The 19277-nt window shown below is 48.6% G+C and overlaps 9 protein-coding genes across 9 annotated transcripts; 5 read left to right on the top strand and 4 right to left on the bottom strand.

The window, feature by feature from the left end:
- Positions 1 to 247: 247 nt before the first annotated feature.
- B9G98_00388 (Cytochrome c) lies at positions 248 to 565 on the bottom strand (the record flags this gene model as incomplete). The annotated part of the gene is made up of 1 exon (XM_024806946.1): positions 248 to 565. The coding sequence occupies one exon, from the start codon at positions 563 to 565 to the stop codon at positions 248 to 250; it is 318 nt and encodes a 105-aa protein (XP_024662714.1).
- Positions 566 to 2082: 1517 nt separating this feature from the next.
- Positions 2083 to 2562, top strand: B9G98_00387 (hypothetical protein; the record flags this gene model as incomplete). The annotated part of the gene is made up of 1 exon (XM_024806945.1): positions 2083 to 2562. The coding sequence occupies one exon, from the start codon at positions 2083 to 2085 to the stop codon at positions 2560 to 2562; it is 480 nt and encodes a 159-aa protein (XP_024662713.1).
- Positions 2563 to 3044: 482 nt separating this feature from the next.
- On the top strand, positions 3045 to 4040 carry B9G98_00386 (tRNA-dihydrouridine(20) synthase [NAD(P)+]; the record flags this gene model as incomplete). The annotated part of the gene is made up of 1 exon (XM_024806944.1): positions 3045 to 4040. One exon carries the CDS (start codon positions 3045 to 3047, stop codon positions 4038 to 4040), a length of 996 nt encoding a protein of 331 aa, XP_024662712.1.
- Positions 4041 to 4255: 215 nt separating this feature from the next.
- B9G98_00385 (Mitochondrial import inner membrane translocase subunit TIM23) lies at positions 4256 to 4876 on the bottom strand (the record flags this gene model as incomplete). The annotated part of the gene is made up of 1 exon (XM_024806943.1): positions 4256 to 4876. One exon carries the CDS (start codon positions 4874 to 4876, stop codon positions 4256 to 4258), a length of 621 nt encoding a protein of 206 aa, XP_024662711.1.
- A 176-nt stretch (positions 4877 to 5052) lies between these two features.
- Positions 5053 to 6825, bottom strand: B9G98_00384 (Gamma-glutamyltransferase; the record flags this gene model as incomplete). Its single annotated transcript, XM_024806942.1, has 1 exon — positions 5053 to 6825. The coding sequence occupies one exon, from the start codon at positions 6823 to 6825 to the stop codon at positions 5053 to 5055; it is 1773 nt and encodes a 590-aa protein (XP_024662710.1).
- A 531-nt stretch (positions 6826 to 7356) lies between these two features.
- Positions 7357 to 7668, top strand: B9G98_00383 (Histone H4; the record flags this gene model as incomplete). Its single annotated transcript, XM_024806941.1, has 1 exon — positions 7357 to 7668. The coding sequence occupies one exon, from the start codon at positions 7357 to 7359 to the stop codon at positions 7666 to 7668; it is 312 nt and encodes a 103-aa protein (XP_024662709.1).
- Positions 7669 to 8248: 580 nt separating this feature from the next.
- Positions 8249 to 14929, top strand: B9G98_00382 (Acetyl-CoA carboxylase; the record flags this gene model as incomplete). The annotated part of the gene is made up of 1 exon (XM_024806940.1): positions 8249 to 14929. The coding sequence occupies one exon, from the start codon at positions 8249 to 8251 to the stop codon at positions 14927 to 14929; it is 6681 nt and encodes a 2226-aa protein (XP_024662708.1).
- A 131-nt stretch (positions 14930 to 15060) lies between these two features.
- B9G98_00381 (Protein arginine N-methyltransferase 1) lies at positions 15061 to 16059 on the top strand (the record flags this gene model as incomplete). The annotated part of the gene is made up of 1 exon (XM_024806939.1): positions 15061 to 16059. The coding sequence occupies one exon, from the start codon at positions 15061 to 15063 to the stop codon at positions 16057 to 16059; it is 999 nt and encodes a 332-aa protein (XP_024662707.1).
- B9G98_00380 (Vacuolar cation-chloride cotransporter 1) lies at positions 16056 to 19208 on the bottom strand (the record flags this gene model as incomplete). Its single annotated transcript, XM_024806938.1, has 1 exon — positions 16056 to 19208. The coding sequence occupies one exon, from the start codon at positions 19206 to 19208 to the stop codon at positions 16056 to 16058; it is 3153 nt and encodes a 1050-aa protein (XP_024662706.1).
- Between the last annotated feature and the right edge of the window lie 69 nt (positions 19209 to 19277).

The raw sequence follows: 19277 nt of genomic DNA, 5'->3' as shown, positions 1-19277 counted from the left end.
CTGAGGTAATCGGAGATGGGGAAAGGTGTCGCCACAGTTCGAACATCAATTACGCCACACGAAAACGTGGCGCGAAAATTGAGCGAATCCCCCCGGGTTTCAGCCAGTAGGAAGCGCCTTAAAGAAATGTTTGAAAACTGGAGCCATGAGGTTTGCAAAATCGAGTATATTGATCTATAGAAAGCAATAATCAAAACAAGGGCTTGAAAACAATTAAACGGAGATTTTATATACAGAATCAAGCGCTTTAAGCGGTAGCCTTTTTCAGGTAGGCAATGAGGTCCTGGCGATCAGCCTCCTTCTTGAGACCAGCAAAGGCCATCTTGTTGCCGGGAATGAACTTCTTGGGGTTCTCGATGTACTTGTCGATCTCCTCCTCGTTCCAGGTGGGGCCCTTGCTCTTCATAGCGTCGGAGAAAGAGAAGCCGTCCTTGGTACCAGCTTTGCGGCCGAAGAGACCGTGCAAGTTGGGACCGACCTTGTCACCGCCGTTAGCCTCAACGGTGTGGCACTGCATGCAGCGAGTCTTGAACAACTTAGCACCCTTCTTATCGGAACCAGCCATTTTGAATAATGTGTGTGTGAAAAAAAATGTTCAGGAGGCTCAGGGCGTATATATAAGCAGTGAGTCGCTCGGTTCATGCAGACGTCTGACTAAGCGATCATCTGAAAGGATCCACCGGGCGAGAATGTTCCGGTCCATTGGAGGAGTGGGGCTGGTTGTATGTGGAATAGAAAGGCTCCTTGGTGGGTTTACAAGCTATACCACTGGGGTGGCCGTTTAGATGCTTCCAAACAAGCACATTCGTGTACTTACGGACCGAGACGTCGTGCATGTATGCGTCATGTACCTTACTTTCCTTCCGATCTCATTGGACCAAGAGTTGGGCAAACCTCACGATGATTGCCATTGGTGCGTGTTGTATATCGGTAGATACATAGCAATACCTGGGTCTAACAGTCAAATGGTGGGCGATGTTGCTCGCACAGTTGATTCTCACCCACGATCAATTTTGCTTTCTCGGCTAAACTCGGCTAAACTCGGAAGGCTCGCTGTCCCCAGTTTGCACAAACATCGCCGCACTTCTCCCTTCTACCCCGGCACACACAAGTCGGGGGGGGGCCCAGGTTCCGCCGCCGATTGTTAATATAGGGCAAGGGTGGTTTTACCGCTTCCCTGGCATAGCTTGCAGTGGACGACGCCGACGTGAGTAATCATCCCCTGCCAATTAAGTTGATTAGTTTGCTACTAAAAATCCCCTGTCTGATGGCTTTGCCTGGAGACGGGGGAAGGCAACTTGTGTAACTACTCAATGTGTCTGCAAGGGTAAATAAATTACTTTGGGAATGTATCGTTTTGGTACGGCCCCTATCTAGCCACTCCCACGACCACCAGTTTTCTACTGGGTTCTCTTCCTGTGCCCTAGATTAGTAAATTTCAGGGTAACCCAAACATCAGCCAAAGCAATATCTCTTACGAGTGCGGTGACATAACGCCTTGCTGTTGATAAGGGTAGGCCTCTCTACTTGCTACAGGAATAGCTGGAGTTGTACACCTAACGATAGTTTAGCCTTATGCGTCTAAGTTTTTGTGACCCGCCCACTTTGCCCACTGCTATAGGTGGCAGCCGAGTCTGCTATTATTACCATGTATATTTTTCAGACCCACATCATGGCCCGCCGATTAACCCGTACCCTTATACAGTAATTTGCCTCAAGAAATACCTTGAGCAGCTGCTCAGGGGGTAAATCGCGCTCCTCCGAGTATTCTAACAGAGAAAAATGAACGACTTGCCCACCAAGTACGACTTTGATTTCGTGTCTTGTCGCCCATCAGTCGCGGTCGAAAAGAAGCGTTAGATTACATGCAGTACACTGCATATTCTGACTACGTAAAGTGACAAATTTCGTTCAGCCAATATAGCAGTGGGGTAGTCTGAGAAATCACCTCCTCCTAAGCACGCAACATCAAACGCTCCAACTCACGCACTTTTCCACACGGCACAATCATTTCGTTTCGAAACCCAGCCTTCCTGAGGATACAACGTTAATCTTCCCAAGCGTATATTTTATTTTTCCCAGATGGAGTTAAAAAAATCGTTCCGAAAAAGGTTTGCAAATATGCAAATCAAGGCCAAGCAGAGCACAGACTTTTTGAACCTAAAGTCGGGGCTTCTTACTCCAAATACCCCTGTGGATCCAACTGGCCAGGACTTCTTTTCCTTCCCTCCCGAAAGTAACAGCGCCGTTACCTCGCTGGACCGACGAAAGTCTAGAACCAGCTCGGTCTCTTCTTCTGCCAACGAGCGGCAGTCCCGCCTGAGCCACCCAAGCTCCTACGAAGCTCTGTCTGCTCGAGTTTCCTCGCAGCAGGCTCCAAAACTCAGTTCCAGCGATCGCTCGAGCGGTGTCGACTCGTCGCTCAAGAGCGGCAAAAATGACGTCTTCATCACCGAGCAGAGCTCTAGCGAATTCGATGACGAAGTCGCCGATGAGATGGCTGAGAAAATTCTGTCCGTTGTCTCAAGCAGGCGAGCATCAAACAGTTGGTGTCTTAGTTGATGTTCGGGCCTCTGTGGTTTTCTTCGCTGCAGCAGCCTACTCCTAGGCCTGCTTCCGACGGCCCTCACTGCACGACTACCGCATACGTTCTTTCATTTCTGCTCTGAGTGCTGCTTTAAGGCAGGTCGTTCTTTATAATTTTTTGCATGCCGACTTCGGTTGATGTTTTTGCCCTTTACATTGCATACGTGGGCATCATATCAGTAACGACGTAAATATACGAATCCCTTATGTTTTCTCTACCTAGTAGGGAAGTACAATCGCAGAGTCGATTTGTTTTGGATCAACCGGAGTACCCCGAGCCACGGCGCTATTTGTGATCCGTGCGAAGTTGGTCCGAAACATCACTCTGTCCACTTGCTGCACTCTACTTTTTTCTACTCATTTTTTGATTGACTTTTTCCTACCGTGGCTATCCTCTCCATCAATGCCCATATATCCCCTTTCCCGCGCTGAACTTAGTTAACTAAGCTGAAAATTCAATGCTGGAGTACCATGGAAAACTAGTCCTGGCGCCCATGGTGCGGGTCAGCGAGCTACCCATGCGTGCTCTATCCATAAAATACGGATGTGACCTGGTATGGGGGCCTGAAATTGTTGACAAGAAGATGATCCACATGAAGCGCATTTGGAACGATCGATTGCAGTGTGTTGATTTCGTGCAAAAGTCGGATGAAAAATTGGTTTTCAGAACTAACCCGGCTCTGGAAAAGTCTCGTTTGGTGTTCCAAATGGGCACTGCAGACTCCAAACTCGCTGTGGAGGCTGCAAAAGTTGTCGCCGCCGACGTCGGGGCTATCGACGTTAACAGTGGCTGTCCTAAGCATTTCAGTGTCCATGGCGGAATGGGTGCTGCCCTGCTACGAACCCCAGATAAGCTTGTGGATATATTGACTTCTCTCGTCGAAGAAGTAGGCAAACCATTCGGTATCCCTATCAGCGTCAAGATCCGGATTCTCGAAGACGCTGAAAAGACATATGGCCTTGTCAGGCGTCTTGTAATGACAGGAATTTCTTGTCTTACTGTGCACTGTCGTACGACTCCTATGCGTCCGCGTGAACCTGCCATTTACACTTACTTGGAGGGGATCGCTCAGATCTGTCACGAGGCCGGTATCTGCTGCTACGTTAACGGTGACGTGGGGTGCAGAGACAACCTGCAGCTGTTCATGAAGAACTATGGTGTGGATGGAGCCATGATAGCTCGGGGGGCAGAGGCTAATCCGTCATGTTTCCAGACCGGCCCGCTCGCTCCCTGGCTGGATGTGTGCAAAGAGTTTTTGAAAATGTGTAAAAAATACGAATACACAAACTCTCATGCCAAATTCTGTCTAACCAAAATGATACCCGGCAAAGATCCGCTCTACCAACAGATCGCTCAAGCCAAGAGCTTAGACGAGATGGAGGCCATGCTTGACAACCCTCTGATCAAGGAACAGATCAAGAGTAGCAAAACATCAACCGCAGTATCTGTCTAAATAGGGCGTAAAATATTTATTTGTTTTTTTTATATTCAATTTGTGTCAACACCAAATGTACCTCAGATGGATGGATTCGTGAATTTTCTTCGTCACAGAAAAAAAAAAGGTGTGTAATTTTTTCGACAAGTGATCAGAGGATAGCAGGCCTCTGTATAAAAAATGTACAGTATGCTTCTTGTTTTGGGTGTCGCTTAACACCTAGTATGTTTGCTTTAGCGTTTCTCCTCACCGGGGGCAACCATGCGCTTCAAAACACACCAGCCACCAGCGACACCAGTCAAAAGAGCAGACGATATAAGCATGGGACGGACACCCTTGGAAAGACGGAAAAGAGCACCGGTAATAGCGCCAGCAGCGAGCGAATTAGCGTCCTCATGAGTTCCGCCGCGAGCGTAGTCAATAGAGCTGTTGATGACGTTGTAGAGAATGGCAAGCACACCAGACGTGTTGCCGAGATAAGGACCACGACGAGTAACAGAGTTGAGGACTGTGTTGAGACGGAGTTTGGCGCTTCCCATATCAGCGCTCTTGCGCATACCCTCAGCAAGACCATAGAGACCACCAACACTCAAACCAACCAAGTAAACGGCACCGGTACCATAAGATAGATCCTCGGTCCAACCACGGGAAGCAATCAAACCGTCTGCCCGCTGCGAATTAGACTCGAGATCGAGGTACTCCAGGCCGCCACTGCCCAGGCCGGCCATGGGGTGCAGTTTGGAAGCATCGAATCCAGCAGGGAGAACGGAAGGAGCCGCAACCTGGTGGCTTCTGTTTGTCTCGGCAACAGGAGCAGGGGCGGTCTCCTCTTTCGGGCTACTGCTGAACCACATTCTTTTTTTTCGAAAAAGGTTTTCAAGTTTTCAGCTGAGTCACTTTTGTCCCAGGCTTTCTGCTCTTTGAATTATTCATCGGCTCCGTTTCGTGGAGTCGGCGTTCGATAGTGTTCTCATTTAATTGTTCATATATAACAGGTTGGAGTCGTCTTGGGCTCCAGGAACAGCTGTGTCTAGTATGCTGCTCCTTTACCACCCTTCCGATAGTAGTCACTAACTGCATGCAGTGTTCGGTCTTCGTCAATGTAAATGCCGTTCATCACCGATCGCGGAACGTCTCTAGTATGTTTGTGGCCCTTTCGGCTCAATGACTTGAGTACAGAATCGGGCATTCCAAATTCTGCGCTTACTTCCTCTGGAAGAAGCTGATGGTGCAGGCGGGGGAAACAGACGGCTTCAAGGAGTGAGAGATTGTACCCGTAAATGCGGACGATGCCCTCAAAGACCGCCGTCAGGATTCTTGATCCACCCGCAGCGCCAATCACAAGCTCCAGCTTGCCATCGTTTATAATGATGGTGGGACACATTGACGAGAGAGGCCGTTTGCCCGCTTCAATGTAATTGTAGATACTGGGAACAAGTTCAAAGAAGTTGTCAGTTGTAGGCTGCGAGAAATCGTCCATTTCGTTATTCAAAATGATTCCGGTCACAGGATCAGCTAGAAGAGAGCCAAACGGTGTGTTTACCGTTGTAGTCATGGCAACTGCAAACCCATCTTTATCGACAATTGAAAAGTGTGCTGTGCCGTGTGGATCATTGTTTTGGTATGCTGGCTTGTAGTCTCTCCATGAAGGTAAGGTGTGACTGTCTGAGATATTTCTGATAACCTCATCAGCCCACTCCTGAGTCGTGATCTCTGTAGCTCTAGGATTGTCAACGTAGAGAGGATCTCCCAGCTCAGATCTTGCCGCCGCCATCCATTTCATAGTTTCAATCAGTCGTTGAGTGTCAACGGGAGAAAGATCAGCACTCGATTCTGTGAGCAATTGCTCAATCAGGCGCAACCCCGAGATCATAGCCGGGCCCGATGTGGGATTCGGAGTGGTGTGCACAACTCTGCCCATGAATGTAGTATTTAGCGGAGTTCGAATTTCCACTTTGTAGTTAGCGATATCCTCGGTAGTGATAATGCCGTGTGCCCATTGAGCCGTCCTGGCAAGATGGGGGGCAATTGGACCTTCAGGGTCATAAAAAACACGGGCACCACCCTGGGCAATCAGTCGTAGTGTTTTTGCTAGATTCGGACGTTTGATCAGAGAAGGATGCGAGCTCGTCTTATTATCAGGGAAAAGCCAACCCCAGCCACCATTTTCGAAATAGAAATCTTGGTACTTTTCGATTAGCGGCAAATAAGTGAATGCCGACTCGTCCATTTCGAATCCTAGCTCATTGATTTCTGCAACAGGTTCAACAAGATCTGCCCACTCAATATTCCCCGATCCGAACATTGTGTAGAGTGTGTCTAACCCGGCAAGTTCACCTGGTACACCAACCGCCAGGCCACCGAACAATGACAGTTTCGGATTCTTGTCAAACATGTGTTTGTGGGCGCCTTTGGGGGCAGTTTCACGGCAATCAATCTCAACCACAGTTCCGTTTGGTGTTCGGATCAAGATATGGCCACCCCCACCGATTCCTGAGCTCTGGGAGTTAATTGAACCAATACAAAGCGCGACTGTGACAGCTGCATCCGCAGCATTGCCACCCTTGCGGAGGATTTCGACACCCTTCTGCGAACAGAGCTCTACATCGCTGGCCACGGCACCATTTTCGCCAGTAACGTCAAGACGGGCATCCGGTGTGAATGTTCCTTTTTTTTGTCCGGACTCACCTACAATGAGTCCAATTCCAAATACTAGTAAAAGTATTGACACGCCGGCCAGGGCAGCGGTTAAAGCATACGACCTCCGACGCTCCGGTAGAGCCCATTTAGGAAGGACGGCCATTACAAATCACCTAGGTCGAGGAGCGTAGATAAATAGATGTTTGGGAGAAGGCTTAGAATGAAAACAAAGGACCATAGAGCATCTATTTAGGCTACATAAAGAAGTAGAGTGGGAAGAACAAATAACAGGAGACAATCGAACATGACACGGAAACTTGTATTTTTCACGTCCGAAAGAGACCCGAAACATTGAACTGTACAGCATTCTCTATATATACCGTATTCGCGTGCAGACAACCGCATCGAAGAAGACCCTTGCCCAAACATAGTTGAGGGATAGGCAAAGTCCCAACACCACCTAACCCTGTGAATATACGAAAACGATTGGCTATTGAAAAGGTCCAAAAACTGGAAATAATCCCAGGCGGCTTGTGTAAGCCAATAAGAGACGAGTATTCCGGCGCGGAGCCCTCGCAAGGGCTTACATATGATGAGATTTACACGTGTAACATCAGGCACGCATGAGAAATTTGAGGGCCGCCACAATATAAATATAGCCCACCCACCCGTGATCGTGCCCTCATAAACAACAATGTCTGGTCGTGGAAAAGGTGGAAAAGGTCTTGGAAAAGGCGGCGCCAAGCGTCATCGCAAGATTTTGCGTGATAACATTCAGGGTATCACCAAGCCTGCTATTCGTCGTCTTGCCCGCCGTGGTGGTGTCAAGCGTATCTCTGCTCTCATCTACGAGGAGACCCGTAACGTCCTCAAGTCTTTCCTTGAGCAAGTCATCCGTGATGCCGTCACCTACACTGAGCACGCCAAGCGTAAGACCGTCACCTCTCTCGACGTTGTCTATGCTCTGAAGCGCAATGGCCGCACCCTTTACGGTTTCGGTGGTTAATTTATTTCATATTTCTTTCATATCTATTTCTTTGTCAAGTATACCCATATTACACAATACATATTTTCGGACTCAGACGGATGGTGGTAGTGGATGGGTCCCCACTGCTTGCTGTCAATATTTCGGCTCAATCGCTGGCCTATTTGTTATTTACTGCTCGAGATCAACCAACCGAACCTGGCCGAACGTTAGCAACAATGCGATCCCGGTTAAACGGCTTACAACGTTGATCTTCGGCAATGGTTGAGGCCTGCATGTGATCTGTCTGCAGCTAGGAACAGACGAGACCTTAGAAACTGAATCACGCACATATTCGAGACGGCATCAATAGAACCAAAAATACCAACCTGCCTACATGGCTGCCCACTACTTCACACCAGATCGTCTTTTACCCTTAACTACATACTACTTTATCAGCATCGCAGCTCAACCACACTCAACGAAATACCCCAATGGCACGAAAAATATCGACAACCCGCTGACTAACCGCATAGCATTTAGACCCAGCTCATCCGAGCTGTGAGATTGTCAAGTTAATTTCCCGATTGTTTCTTCAAGTATCGAGATTTTGACCACACTAATGAGCGGCACACAATACGACACGAAAAGTCTACCAAGTCACTTCATTGGTCTCAACACTGTTGAGAATGCTGAGCCTTCCGCGGTCCGCGAATTTGTCAAAGAACGCGGTGGCCATACGGTGATCACAAGTGTCCTTATCGCAAACAATGGTATTGCTGCGGTCAAGGAGATCCGTTCTGTTCGCAAGTGGGCCTACCAGACCTTTGGGGATGAACGCGCTATCTCCTTCACCGTAATGGCTACTCCCGAGGATCTGGCTGCCAATGCCGAGTACATTCGGATGGCTGACCAGGTTGTCCAGGTCCCTGGTGGTACCAACAATAATAACTACGCTAACGTCGAACTCATTGTCGAGGTCGCTGAAGAATCAAATGTGCAGGCTGTCTGGGCTGGATGGGGTCACGCAAGTGAGAATCCCCTCTTGCCGGAGTCTTTGGCCAGATCGCCAAAGAAAATCGTCTTCATTGGTCCCCCTGGCTCTGCGATGCGATCATTGGGCGACAAAATCTCCTCAACAATCGTTGCACAGCATGCTCGTGTCCCTTGTATTCCCTGGTCAGGTACTGGCGTCGACGAGGTTCACACCGACGCCAAAACTGGCTTGGTTTCCGTTGATGAGGAAATTTATGCCAAGGGATGCAGCATTTCTGCTGAGGATGGTCTTGAGAAGGCAAAGAAAATTGGTCTTCCTGTCATGATCAAGGCTTCCGAGGGAGGAGGAGGCAAAGGTATCCGCAAGGTCGAGCGCGAAGAGGACTTTTTGTCTTTGTACCGTCAGGTCGAATCGGAGATTCCTGGCTCGCCTATTTTTATCATGAAGTTGGCAGGTAGTGCCCGTCATTTGGAGGTCCAGTTGCTTGCAGATCAATACGGAAATAACATTTCTTTGTTCGGTCGTGACTGTTCAGTCCAGCGCCGTCACCAGAAGATCATCGAGGAGGCTCCTGTAGAAATTGCCCCTCGTGACACTTTCAAGCAGATGGAAGAGGCAGCCGTCCGCCTTGGTCGCTTAGTTGGATACGTTTCAGCAGGCACTGTCGAGTATCTGTATTCGCATGAAGAAGATAAATTCTACTTCCTAGAGCTCAACCCCCGTCTGCAGGTCGAACATCCAACCACTGAGATGGTTACAGGAGTTAACCTACCTGCTGCACAGCTTCAAATCGCTATGGGTATCCCTCTTGACTATATCACAGATATCCGTATGTTCTATGGTGCTGACCCGTTGTCTAAGCGTCGTATTGACTTTGATTTTTCTGACCCTGAGAGTCTCAAATACCAGAAGCGCCCTACGCCCAAGGGTCATACCACTGCGTGCCGTATCACCAGTGAGGACCCTGGCCAGGGATTCAAACCCTCAGGTGGTACTGTTCATGAGCTGAACTTCAGATCAAGTTCCAACGTCTGGGGTTACTTTTCGGTAGGAAGCCGTGGTAACATCCACACTTTCAGCGATTCTCAGTTCGGACATATTTTTGCATTCGGCGAAACCCGTGAGGCTTCCCGTAGATCTATGGTTGTTGCTCTGAAAGAATTGAGTATTCAGGGTGATTTCCGCACCACAGACGAATACATCATTGGCCTGCTCGAGACGAAGGCCTTTGAAAGCAACACTATCACCACTGGCTGGCTTGATGAACTCATTTCTCAGCGCCTCACTGCAGAACGTCCTGATAAGATGCTGGCAATTCTGTGCGGTGCTGCCACTAAAGCTCACCTCGAGTCACAGTCTCTCATCAAACAGTTTATTAAAGCTCTGGAACGCGGTCAGGCACCCTCAAAAGATTTACTCAAATCAGTTTTCCAGATCGATTTCATTTACGAGGGTGAACAGTTCCGCTTTACTGCTACGCGCTCCTCACCTGAGAACTATAATCTGTTCCTCAACGGTTCTCGCGTTGAAGTGGCTGTTCGTGCTTTCAATGATGGTGGACTTCTTGTGTTTATTGGTGGCAAATCCCACACTATTTACTTCAAGCAGGAAGTTGGTGGAATGCGTATGTCTGTTGACTCCAAGACATGTCTTCTTGAGGTTGAGAATGACCCCACCCAATTACGCTCACCTTCTCCAGGCAAGCTTGTCCGGTATCTCAAAGAAAGCGGTGATCATATCAAGGCAGGTGATGAATATGCTGAAGTTGAGGTCATGAAGATGTACATGCCTCTTGTCGCACAAGAAGATGGTATCGTCCAACCCATCAAGCAGCCTGGAGCCACTCTGGAAGCTGGTGATTTGATTGCCATCTTGCAACTTGATGATCCCTCCAAGGTCAAACGTGCAGTTCCCTTCTCTGGCCAGCTCCCTGATTTCGGTTCTGCCCATGTGAGCAGCGATAAGCCTGAATCTCGCTACACAGCTATCATGAAGACCATGCAGGATGTTCTTTCAGGTTATGATAACCAGATTATTCTTAACCAGTCATTCCGTGAGCTGATCGATTTGTTGCGTGAGCCTGATTTGCCATATGGTTTGTGGAACCGTCGTGCCTCGTCTTTGCATTCGCGTGTACCACCTGCTCTTGATGCTACACTTACAGAAATCATCGAAAAGGCACACAGCCGTAAGCATGACTTCCCCGCTAAACTGGTCTCCAAAACTCTTTTGAAGTGGGCTCCATCTAGTACTGAGGCTGAGCGGACTATCTACATGGATACTATTGCTCCATTGATGGAGGTTGCTAAAGAGTTTATGGAAGGTCTTGAGGTTCATGTTTATCAAACCATGGCCAAGATTCTCGATGATTATTACGAGTCTGAGCGTCGCTTCTACATCCCTGCTAGTGTTCGTGAAGAGGAAGTTGTCCACCAGCTGCGTGAGGAGCACAAATCTGATTTGACTGCCGTTTACCAGATTGTGTTTTCGCATTCTCGCATCGGTGCTAAGAACAACTTGCTCACCCTCGTCTTCAACGAGCTTCTTTCTACTCGCTTTGATATTGCTGCGGTTGCTGAGTACGTGCGTCCTTCGCTCCGCCGTATTGCTGAGCTCGATGGTCGAGCTACAGCTAAGGTGGTTCTGAAGGCTCGTGAGATCACAATCAAATGCTCTGTTCCATCTCTTCGGGAACAAACTGAGCAGATGGAGCACATTTTGAAGTCTAGTGTTATGGAGTCTGTTTACGGAACTAGCGATCGTTGTCACCGTCGCACTCCTGATTTGAACATCATTCGCGAGCTTATTCAGTCAAAGTATTCGGTCAATGATGTTCTGTTCCAGTTTTCTCAGTCTCCTGACAAGTACATTGTTCTAGCTGCTCTTGAGGTCTACGCTCGTCGTATTAATCGTGCTTACCGGATCGGAAAGCTTGATTATCACCTCGAGAATGGCCCCGCTTGTATTGGCTATGAATTTGAGCTCCGCGACTCGGTTGCGAGCTTGTACACAACTTCCATCAATGGCCTGGAAACCCCTGGTAGGGTTCATAGCTCTCCATCGTCGGCTAACTTGCGTGGCAATACCCCCCCACCCTCTACCTCAATTATGCGCCATGGTGCTTTGGTTCCTGGTGATCTGGATGATATAGAGGATGCGATTTTGCGTGCAACCAGTGTGCTCCCCAAGGCTTCGTCGCTTGGCACCCGTCCTCGTGCTCTATCTGACCCGCCTGCTCCTCTCAGATCTAAGGCGCCTCCTGCTAATCTGATCAACACCTGTAACATTGTATGCTTCGAGCCCACTGAGAGTGAAGAGAGCGACGACGAGATTGTTGAGGCTCTCGGTGAGAGTGTTCGTGCTTTGACTAGCGACCTACTTGCCGTTGCTGTTCGTCGCATCACCATCGTCATCCAATACGCTGTAGGCACTTCGCCCAAGTACTTCACTTTCCAGGGCCCTGATTACAACGAGAATAAGACGTTGCGTCACGTTAACCCTCCTCTTGCGTTCCAGCTTGAGCTGGGGCGCTTGGCCAATTTCCGCATTTCTCCTGCGTTCAGTGAAAACCGTCAAATCCATGTCTATCGTGCAACTGCGCGTAACGATCCTGCCGACAAGCGCTTGTTTGTGCGTGCGATCGTTACTCCTGAGCGTCTTCAAGAGGAAATTTCAACTCCTGAGTACTTGACTTCTGAGTCCTACAAGTTGATGAGCGATGTCTTGGATACGTTGCAGGTTATTGATGTTCAAGGAACCGATTTGAACCACATTTTCATTTCCTTCACTGCTGTGTTCACTTTGAACCCCCTGGAGATCCAGGCAGCGTTTGGCGGTTTCTTGGAGCGTTTCGGTCGTCGTTTGTGGGGCCTCCGTGTTACTAGCGCCGAGGTTCGCATCGTGATTTCCGATAAGGCATCAGGCCAGCAGTTCCCTCTTCGTGCTTTCATTAATAACAGCTCAGGATTCGTTGTCACTAGTGATCTTTACACTGAGGTGCTTACCGATTCTGGTGAGTGGGTTTACAAGACTATTAGTGGCAAGCCGGGTCCCATGCATCTGCGTCCTGTTTTGTCGCTCTATGCTACCAAGGAGGATCTTGAACTGCGTCGTTACCAGGCTAACGAGAAGGGAACGACATATGTTTATGACTTCCCTGACTTGTTCCGTGAAGCTTTTACAACAGAATGGGACCAATCTGGTCAGTCCGCGCCCAAAGACTTGTTCCAATGTGTTGAACTGATTCTCGATGAAAGCGGAGAAAAGCTGACTGAGGTTGATCGCGAACCTGGCGCTAACAATGTTGGTATGGTCGCTTGGAAGTGTGTTGCCAAGACACCAGCTCATCCCGATGGTCGTCAGTTCTTGATTGTCGCCAACGACATCACCTATAAGATTGGTTCATTTGGTCCTCAGGAGGACAAGGTGTTTGCCAAGGTGACAGAGCTGGCCCGTCAGATGGGTGTTCCTCGAATCTATGTGTCTGCAAATTCCGGTGCACGTATTGGTGTTGCAGAGGAGCTTGTTTCGAAATTCCGCGTTTCATGGCGTGATGAACAGGATCAGTCTCGTGGTTTTGACTATCTTTACTTGAGTCCTGAGGACTGGCAGTCCGCCGAGCAGGCTCCCCGTCCAGTTGTGTCGTGCACTCGGGTAGTAGAGAATGGTGAGGAACGCTACAAGATCGACTATATCGTCGGTCTTGAAGATGGCTTGGGTGTTGAGTGTTTGAAGGGCTCTGGCCTCATTGCTGGCTTAACCTCCAAGGCTTACCAGGACATCTTCACTGTGACCCTCGTTACCTGCCGCTCAGTGGGTATTGGTGCCTACTTGGTTCGTCTTGGACAGCGCGCCATTCAAATCGAAGGCAAGTCTATTCTTTTGACCGGCTTCCAGGCTATCAATAAGTTGCTTGGAAGGGAGGTGTATACCTCCAATGATCAACTAGGTGGTACCAAGATCATGTACCGCAATGGTGTTTCTCATTTGGTAGCTGAGGATGACTATGCTGGTGTCTTGCAGACTGTTCAATGGCTGAGCTATGTTCCAGCTAAGAGAGATGCTGGAATTGTATTGGCCCCTACCAGCGATACCTGGGACCGTGAAGTCGAGGTTATCCCCGATGGAAGCCCCATGTTTGACGTTCGTGACATGATTGCTGGTCGCGAGGTGAATGGTGACTTTGAGTATGGTTTGTTTGACAAGGATTCGTTCATCGAAACTTTAGCAGGCTGGGCCAAGGGTGTTGTTGTCGGACGTGCTCGTCTGGGTGGCTTGCCGTTCGGTATCATTGGTGTCGAGGGTCGTACCACGGAATCGATTGTTCCTGCAGATCCTGCCAACCCTACCTCGACAGAGCTTGTTGTGCCCGAAGCTGGCCAGGTTTGGTACCCCAACTCCGCGTTCAAGACTGCTCAGGCTATCAACGATTTCAACTTTGGTGAGCAGTTGCCGTTGATGATCCTTGCCAACTGGCGTGGTTTCTCTGGTGGTCAGCGTGATATGTACCATGAGGTTCTCAAGTACGGATCCTTCATTGTTGATGCTCTTGTGGCCTACAAGCAGCCCATTTTCGTTTACATTCCTCCTCATGGTGAGTTGCGTGGTGGCTCTTGGGTTGTTGTTGACCCCACTATCAACCCTGAAATGATGGAGATGTACGCCGACCCGGATGCCCGTGCTGGTGTTCTTGAGCCTGAAGGTGTTGTTGGCATCCGCTTCCGCCGCAACAAGCTTGTTCAGGTTATGAAGCGTTTGGACAATACTTATGCTGAGCTCTGCGAAGAGCTGAACCAGGATGGTCTCGAGGAAAGCGAGCGCCAGGAGCTGCGTGCTAAGGTTGACAGGCGTGAAAAGGAGCTTCTCCCTATCTATCAGCAAGTCAGTGTTCAGTTTGCCGAACTCCACGATCGCCCTGGCCGTATGCAGGCCAAGGACTGTATCAGAGATGTCATTGAGTGGGCCGAGTCTCGCCGCTTCTTCTTCTGGCGTGCTCGCAGACGCTTCCATGACATTTCAATCCGGCGCCGTATTTTGGCAGTCGCTCCGGAAATGCCCAAGATCGAGATTTCTGCTCGTATCAATGGTTTACTGGCTGGCGCTGGCATCAGTTACGACGACGATCGCGCTATTACTGAGTTCTTGGATGCTAACGCTGCCGCCGTTACCACTATGGTATCTGAGATTGAACAGCAGACTCAGTCCAAGGCATTCACCAAGGCTCTGCGTAATCCTTCGGCTCGCGACGCTCTCAAACAAGCGCTTAAGGGCCTGTCGGAGGCAGATCGCCAGGCATTGCTCGAGTAAATACATAACAAGCCGATTTTATAAAGATTCATTACAACTTAAACACGATTCAGCTGGTCGGGGTTTCCCAACCAGTTGCGTTCTCATCACTTAAAAAAAAAAATTTCCCTAGTCGAATTTTCATGTCATCAATGAAAGATTTAGACAAAAACGATCAGCACTATTTCGACTCGTATGATCACTTTAGCATCCATGAAGAGATGTTAAAAGACCGTGTTCGCACTCTAGCGTATCGTGATGCTATCATGCGCAACCGTGATCTATTCAAAGACAAGGTTGTTCTTGATGTTGGCTGCGGGTCAGGCATTTTGTCGATGTTTGCAGCTCGCGCGGGCGCCAAAAAGGTTATTGGTGTCGACAGAAGTCAAATCATTCACATGGCTCGTAAGATTGTCGAAGTCAATGGCCTATCTGACACTATTACTTTGATTCAGGGCCAAATGGAGGAGGTCAAGCTGCCGGTTCCTAAGGTTGATATTATCATTTCCGAGTGGATGGGCTACTTTTTGCTTTTCGAATCCATGTTGGATACTGTCCTATATGCCCGTGACCACTATCTTGTTGAAGGTGGCTTGATTCTGCCAGACCGCACTACTTTACTCATGGCTGCCATCGAAGATGCCGAGTACAAGGATGAGAAAGTTGGCTACTGGGATGACGTTTACGGCTTTGACTATACTCCATTCAAGGACATTGTGACTGAGGAGCCCATTGTTGACATTGTTGAGTCTAAAGCCGTTATTTCAAACTCGGTTGAGATCGGCTCTATTGATCTGTATACTGTCAAGAAAGAGGACCTGGCTTACCGACACCGCTTCGACCTGACTTTTGATCGTAGCGATACCTGCCATGCCCTAGTTTCTTGGTTCGATATCGATTTCGCCCAGAGACTTCCCAACCCCGTGTCCTTCTCCACGGGTCCTTTCGACAAACCCACCCACTGGAAACAGACTGTCGTATATACACCCACTGAATTGCAGGTGAATGCAGGTGACCGTTTAGTAGGTGAGATTCATATTGCGCCGAACTCGAGAAACCCGCGCAATATCGATATTGGCTTGGCATATACTTTTACTCCTCAGAACCGTGGCCCTGATGCTATGGAGCTTACAAACTACGTGATGCGCTAAAGTGTGGTCGTGACAGTCATAGACTGAGAATGTATCAGTACTGTGGGTGGGAGATCGTTGGTGAGTAGCTCAAGCAGTCTAATGTAGTTGGCTGCTGATGCTTGTGACTGTGCTGTGCCGCTAGATGGGGCAGGAAGGGTAGTAAAGATGACAGTAGAATCCTTTGAATAGGATCTCATAAGATAGTTAATGATAAGGTGCTGTGCTTTCGCCGGCAGTTCGTCAAAGTTCAGTTTCAATTTCCCGGCTTTGGGAACAATCGAGCTCCGCGGTCCGTCTTCAGGAGGAGGAGTTCCTTCGATAGCAGAGCCTGTGACAGCAGCACTGGAGTCAAGACGATCGACATCAAAGCGCGGCCTATCAGTAAACGATGGAATTTCTTCTTCGTTCGATCCCTCCTGTTCTTGACTATCGCGTCTTTCGTTTTCAGTATCAGATTCTGAATCAGAGGTGTCTTGACTGTCATCGTCAGTGTCGAATGACATCAAGTCCTGTCTTCTCCAATGTGTTGACTGCATGGAGTGTGAAACACCCATCTGCTGTAGTTCAGACATGGTCCAGCGTCTCGCAAGTGGTTTACCGGGTGATATAAACTGGCTCTGGCCAGCAGATGGGCGCCGATGGAGCGTGCTGTGGAAACGAATATCGCGTGGATTAGTTCTAACTTCACATAACTTTCCCCACCATCTAGAACCTTTGAGAGCCTTTCCAATTTCACCAGTAGAATCAGGTGCACCGCGCACAATCACACTGTACGCCAAGTTATTTTGATCGAGGCTGCACACCACTGTCTCCGCTGGAATTCGAAGCTTCTCTAACAATTCAGCAATACGTTCCCGTTCACTTGCAACCTGGTTAATTTTCTCGACAAACGCAATGACTCGCAGTTTTTGCGTCTTATGCCAGGCGGGAACTGTGTGTAGAATGGCACCGAGTTGTAGAATCATCGTATAGGTATCAAAATTGATAGACATCCCACTGGCTCTACCATCTGCGTCGACAATTTGCGCAGACATCTGAATCGGGTAAAGGTCTATGTAGCCAAGGGTTCCAGCGAGACCATCATCATGAAAACGGGTAGTAGTGGGTATATCGAGGTTCAAAAAACCTTTAGCGATGGCCACATTCGTCCGCAGCATTAACAAATCTTCAATAACATTAACCCAGGCACTCATTCCCATGTGGCTTTCTTTACGGCACGAGTCGGTGGGCAGCTCTTCCGAACTGTTGGTTTGAGAATTAATGGGCGGTCGTTCGTCATAGAATCCAAGGACTGTGATATTTGGACGCATACCACCTAGTCCGGAGGCCAAAAACACATTTCGTACACCCCAAACAATGTCTTCACTTGCGTTGACCTGTACAAATGCTTTGATATTACACGCGTCCCTCAGCTTTGTCCAAGCGATTCTCTGAGCACGAATTTCTGGGATAACTTTCTTGAAATCATTCGTGACAATAACATGACCCAAGACAAAAAGCCCACCTTTCTTCAAGTGGTTGCAAAACTTGATCAAGCTCCAGGAAGTACGAGGGTCATCAACCAGCAGCAGGATCTGGGGTCGCCAATATTTGACATGATCATCACGGAGCCGCAAGAGATATTTGCGAACCTGGTGGTAAATCAGCGTCTGTGAGACATCACCCCAAGGCTTTGGCGGCGAATAAAAATGAATCAAGCAGAAAAGTGCCAGTCCAAGTGCAACCATAAACATGGCTGCCCAGCCGTCGGCAATGCCCATGGTAATCACCGACAAAACACTTCCAACAAAAGCGGTTGTGGCGCTGAAATAACGGAACGACGGACGGAAATTAGGTGCGCTTGAAATATCTAACAAGAAGCATGCGAGATTCGTCACGACAAACGTCATCAAAAATGCCATGGTGATGAAGATAGCGATCTTGTTGATATCCAAGAAGATGGTGAGTTGGGTCAAAAAGTAAGTGACAAAAATGGCCAGCAACGGGTTGTCGTTCGTTATGGTACCTTTGCTGAAAATATGGATGAAAGGTAGAATGTTATCACGCGAAATTGCCTGCAAAAGCTTGGCCGCTCCGATGATACCCATCAATGCAGAGAAAAGAGTTGTAGCAAATTCACCCAAAATCACAAGGATTGGGCTGATATTGCTATTACGCATAATTTCAATGTCCTGGTAAAGAAGGTCTCTGGATGCGCAACCAGAGATGGCGAGCACGACCGATAGGTAAAGAACGATAGTGAGCCAAATACCGTTCAAAGTACCTTTAGGGATACTTTTTGACGGTGTCTTAAGATCACCAGACATACTGGACCCTGCGAAAATACCCGCAGTGGCAGGGAACAGAATGCCAAAGAGATCTTGGAAGTTTTCTCGGCCCTTGATCTCACTGCCGGCGGCTCCTTTTGTGAAGCGAGGCATGAGATTGTCTTTGAAAGTATCCCAGCTTGGTCCCGTGTACCAAGCTTGGAAAGTATCACTGAAATAGGGTCCCACAAGTAAGGCCGAGATGGGAATCGAGGCAGTGGCTACAATCAGGACCACAAACAACAGCTTGGAGGACCTAGCAAACAAAGAAGGGCCAACAAAGCAAATAAAAGTGCAGAAAAACAACAAAATGGTTTCATATGTGAACGTCCACCAATAAGATTCCGGAAGAACTTTGAGGATCGCTCCAGACTTTGATCCGAAATTATTGATTAGGGGGACGCAGAAACCGACAACATTGAGACCAGCGTTCAGAACTTGACCGATGTAGAAAATCACGCCAATGCTACCACCGAATTCAGGCCCTAGTGATCTGGAAATCATGTAGTACGCACCTCCACCTCTCACCACACCATTTGTCGCAATGGCTGAAACGGACAGAGTTGTGAGAATGTTGATTGTATAGGAGATCAAAAGCAGGAGAACAGTTCCCAAGAATCCAGCCTGTCCAATAATGAATCCAAAACGCAAGAACATAAGAATTGAGAGCACATTGAGAGTTGTGGGGATAAACACGCCCTCGAAAGTGCCCAGCTTCTCGCTAGCGTCCACTGGAGGTGGTGCCGTTCCATAAGACTGTTTCGAAAGTTCGCGTGGATTTGGAGTGTCGGCGAATTGAACATCACGTTCATGCAGAGGCAGTAGCGGAGCACGCTCTGCACTGGATGCCACAGATTGCATATCTATCTGCCCGCCGTGTGATGATGTATAATGTCAGAGGTGAAACTGGGAGATAACAAGGCAAAAATT

This window comes from Wickerhamiella sorbophila (genome assembly GCF_002251995.1).
Source record: "Wickerhamiella sorbophila strain DS02 chromosome Unknown contig1, whole genome shotgun sequence".
Lineage (NCBI taxonomy): Eukaryota > Fungi > Ascomycota > Dipodascomycetes > Dipodascales > Trichomonascaceae > Wickerhamiella > Wickerhamiella sorbophila.
The sequence above is the reverse complement of the archived record's forward strand: the minus strand, read 5'-3'. Positions and strand labels throughout refer to the sequence as shown.